Source organism: Eurypyga helias, unplaced genomic scaffold, assembly GCF_000690775.1.
Source record: "Eurypyga helias isolate BGI_N326 unplaced genomic scaffold, ASM69077v1 scaffold17905, whole genome shotgun sequence".
NCBI classification, from domain to species: Eukaryota; Metazoa; Chordata; class Aves; order Eurypygiformes; family Eurypygidae; genus Eurypyga; species Eurypyga helias.
The window spans coordinates 1-4,362 of record NW_010250968.1 but is presented as its reverse complement, the minus strand read 5'-3'; the positions used below and the strand labels follow the sequence as shown (position 1 = coordinate 4,362).

The window sequence follows — 4,362 nt, the reverse complement described above, 5'->3', positions numbered from 1 at the left end:
ATGCTGAAAAAGTCCAAATCCCTTTTCTGTTTCCTTGTTCTGAACCATCAAGCACTGTTTGTGAGGCAGGATATGAGCTCCTTTCTGGTTTCACTGGAGGCAGGCAAGCAGGAGAATCCTGCAGGATATTGCCTGGGTACAGACCAGTCCTTCCCATCTCTGCCCCCAACTGCAAGACAATTTGAGGAGCAAGGGCCATAATTTTTTATTAATACCGATTAGCACATTTCAGGAACGGCAAAGGAAACAGTTGAGCTAATCCACTTAAATCAATCCACACTGGCCTGGGTTTGACTGATTCCTAGGAGGTTTCTCACATTTTTTTGAAAGAATGAAGCAACTACTGTGATGAAATTCCTCCGACACATCGAGTCATTATCTCACTCCCTGTCAGACACACATGGTGTCAAGGGAATGGACACTGACATTTTCTTCAGGAACAATTACGCTTTCGTTAGTTATGCATTTGTAACCTTTTGTCCGCAGAAATGTCCTTCATGCAAACTCCCAGACTCCCTCCATCCCCGGTGGTGACACTCAGGAGCCCCGAGCTGTAGCTTGCTCTCCAGAAACCAACGTGCAAAACCAGATACGAGACCACCACTTCGGTGAGCTAAAAGGTACTGCCTCTCATAAAGATAAAGACTTTTCCCCACTTGAATGCAATCACATCCGGAATATACAGAATTCAGCAGTTGTCTATGCCTTTTAATATGTGTTTATGCTAAACGATGCTAGCAATTATTGCAACACAAATTTAATCAGGTGATCTCATGAGCTAACAAATACAGACCAATTATTTAAGAACCGAAGGGGCAAATAAAACGGGGTGAAGGAGGACATTGTCTACTAATATGTTGAAGTATTAGTGACCAAGTAGTACTTTTTGACCAAAATGTATCCATTTAAAACTTAATTCCTGTTTAAAATGTATAGAAAGTGCATTGCAAGGCCTTGAAAATACTATGCAAGGCTTCTATCCACTGGAAATACACAGTAACATAAAAAAATAGAAACGTGGTCCTTACACAAAATATTGAGCTGCAAAACATGAAGTTAACTTGTTGATCTAGGGTTAGCTTTACATCTTAAATTATTTCCTCAAATGGAATTATACATTTCAGTTATGTCTTTCAAACTGTAGATGCCACATTGTTACCTAAAGTGATGATTTAATTCCTTAAATTTGGGTTTTCAGGTATACCAAATAATCCACAGCAAGTTACTCTTGGTCTCCCTTCTAATGGCCTGGTTTTCATGTCATGATTTATTATATGCTATGTAATAAACCACACACAACTGTACCTAGTCTGGGAATGGGATAGTCCCTGAGAAAAATAACTACGCTGCTGTATTTGAAAACAAGGAACACTGAATTAGGATAATTTTGAGCCTTCCTTGGGAGAAAACTTACTGGTCTGTAAGTGTTTTTGCAGCCTTAGTTCAGGCCCACTTTGGCCTCTCATCTGCCTCCCTGGGGCTCCTACTGCTCAAGACCTGCATGTTAAATCTGATTCTGGGCCTCTGCACATGACAGTTGATCTCTTACTTCTCTTGTGCTGGTGATGTATGTTATAGCCAATAGGACTCAAAAGGACAGATTGCACATTTCGGTTATAAATACTGCGTGAAGACCACAGCGTTCTTGAGCCGAAGAACCTTGTTTCTCAGAGACCGGCTCCAAGGTCTTTACTAATTTAGGAGCCTTTGAGTTGACTCTTGGAATTTATATAGCTTTGTGCTGAAACAACTGCAAGTGCACCACCGAATAGCAAACTTCTAGTCCGCTTATTGCTTTGATTTAAACATCACAATATTTACACTAAAACATAATGTAAGATTTATAATTAACAAGAACAGAGTGTTAAGGGTTAAAAAACACCCCAGTGTGTTACAATTCTCTGCTTTTATTCCCTGAAATGTAAAATGAACTCATTAGCAATATTTGCCTCGATTACGATTATGGAAATGTTGAAGGCAGCGGTATTGTCTCTGGGAGAGTGCGAGGCATCTGCCAGTATGAAGTAACACTCTGCATGGGTAGCCAGTGACAGCCCCATAAAAACATCAGCACTGGAGAAGATGCGATGGGTCTTACTTGTTCCTGGACTAGAAAGTCTTATATCCCCGCAGCTGCATGGGAGGAAGAGTTGCTTGTCTAAAATCATTTCACTATGGCGCAAATAGTCCCTAGACTTTGCATAGCAGCCTGATCCTCATCACTCCTCTATGTGCTACATCAAATTTACTATAGATGCTTTGGATCCATAGAATTCAAAGATGTGACAAAATCAGGGATTTGTCCCCCCACACACACACACCACCCCCATCCATTAAAAAAAACCCAACAAACCCAGAACATAAAATAAAAAATCCCCATTCCAAACTGTAAGCATCAGCTGCATGAAGACTTATCAGTATTTGCTGATTTGATCCCCTGCTTACACGCCCACTCCCTCCCTCCCTTTTCAACGCTTCCTCCCGCACACTCGCAGGAAAGGCTGGTCTCCTCCAAGTCCAACTGTCCCATTGAAAGATTCCAAGTGAGACAGAAGAGTATTCTCAGCACAGCCCCAGCCTCCCACTCACTAATTGGAGGCCATTCCCCATTTTGTGGAGCCTTGATGCTCCCCCATGGAGAACTCGGGACTGTGGGTTCCAGTCTTGGACTGTGGTGACAGCAGGAGAGTAAACAGAGCTGATAGAATTTGACAGGTCTATTCTTTTCTTAAAATCATTCAGTCTAAAAGATTTTCTTTTACATAATCCAAAGTGTTTTCTCATGAAGTAGGACAAATACTGCTCTGCATTTATGGTGCAGTTCAGATTTTATGCATTTTTATCAGAATTTGCCACTATTAAATGAGACCAAGTAATTCATTTTAAAGCTGCACTAAAGAAATCACAAGTGGGTTAAAAACTTCATAGAACTGGGATCTTTGAGCTGAAAATATTTAACAGGGAACTGAAAGCAGTTTTTTAAAGCAGCTGACTTCTGAATAAAAGGAGAAACACTGACAATTCCTTTACTGGCAGTAAGATAGGATTTATCTTTCTCAAAAAAAAAAAAAAAAAGAAAAAAGAAGAGTTTTTCTGCAGCTATGACTTAAAGAATAGTTCTCTCCATAAAAAGGGTCTTTGTTAAGGTGGTATGTTCTTCAGGGCACTGAAGATACTGACTTTAAGTACCCAGAAGTCTCTCTTATACACGCCATTAAATACCAAATAATTTCTTTACTAATATTTACAGAGCCAACAAAAACGCCTAGAGCAAACAGTGCTTTAATAAACAGCAAAACAGAGTTCCACAAACCTTCCTCCACAGTGGCTTCAGAGAGTATAACAAATCACTTGTTGAGCTGCAAGAGGCTGCAGCGCAGTGTTTGCATTTTGAATAGAGAGAGGCTGGTAGAAAATACCTGTGGCTGACCACTTTTACCCACAGAAATGGGTGAAAACACCCTCAGACTGGGAGGAAGGCAACAGTCCCTTGCTCCTCAGTTTAAAACAAGAAAATTATTCCTTTTAGTACTGTGAGAACTGGATCGTGCTCTGCTATTCCGTATTTCTTGGAACTTGGCATCATGTGATGAGATGTAACCTAACTTAACCCAGTGCACTGTAATTCCCGCTGAGCTATCCCATGACTTCTAACAATTCTCTTAAATGATAAATCGATGCCTAGGTAAATTATCAGAGGGAGTTGATAAATCCGTGATTGTTCCCGCTGATATCAGATCTCAGAGAAGTCAGTGCTTTGGGGGACTACATAAGTACTTGCTTTTATGAAAAAACACTTGTAGCGCCTATTGCCCTCGATGTAGCCTCTCCATGACTGCTTCCTAACAACACAAAATGTGGTCTGAAAGGGAAATTTCAGATAATTATTATTGAACAAGAATATCCTTCTCTGGCAATGCTCGTACAGTAGAGGGAGTTCACTAGAAGGTCAACCAAGTGTAGGCATCAAACACAGTTTAGTATCAAAAACACGTTAAATAGGAACGCTTCCAAATAAGCAATGCATCGTAACCGGTCACCAGCTTAGAAATATAATATAGAGAGGAGAAATAACGCAGTTAACTTTTTCTTTAAAAAAAAAAAAGAAAGGATTTTCGGATTTCCTATATGCCAAGGGATTATAGCGAGAAAACGACATCGGTGGCAGCGCGGTGCCTGTTTTTGAAACGGAGAAATGCCTCACCTGTACTCCTGTGCGGGGTGGCGGTTTTGCCCTGAATTCCTAATGATTCCTGACATTATGGACGGGAGATGGCTTTCTATCATCTCCTGGGCAGGGGGAGAGAGGAAGAAGCGCTCAGTAGCTATCCAGCACTTCAGCAGCGGGCAGGGACCCGCACC

The 4,362-nt window shown here is 41.0% G+C and overlaps 1 protein-coding gene across 1 annotated transcript in view; it reads right to left on the bottom strand.

Moving 5' to 3' along the window:
• Positions 1–4,287, bottom strand: part of FOXN4 (forkhead box N4) — a 14,424-nt gene extending 10,137 nt beyond the window's left edge. Inside the window, exon 1 of the mRNA XM_010151859.1 lies at positions 4,205–4,287. Within this exon, the coding sequence (XP_010150161.1) occupies positions 4,205–4,287 (83 nt within the window). The remainder of the gene's footprint in view (positions 1–4,204) is intronic.
• Between the last annotated feature and the right edge of the window lie 75 nt (positions 4,288–4,362).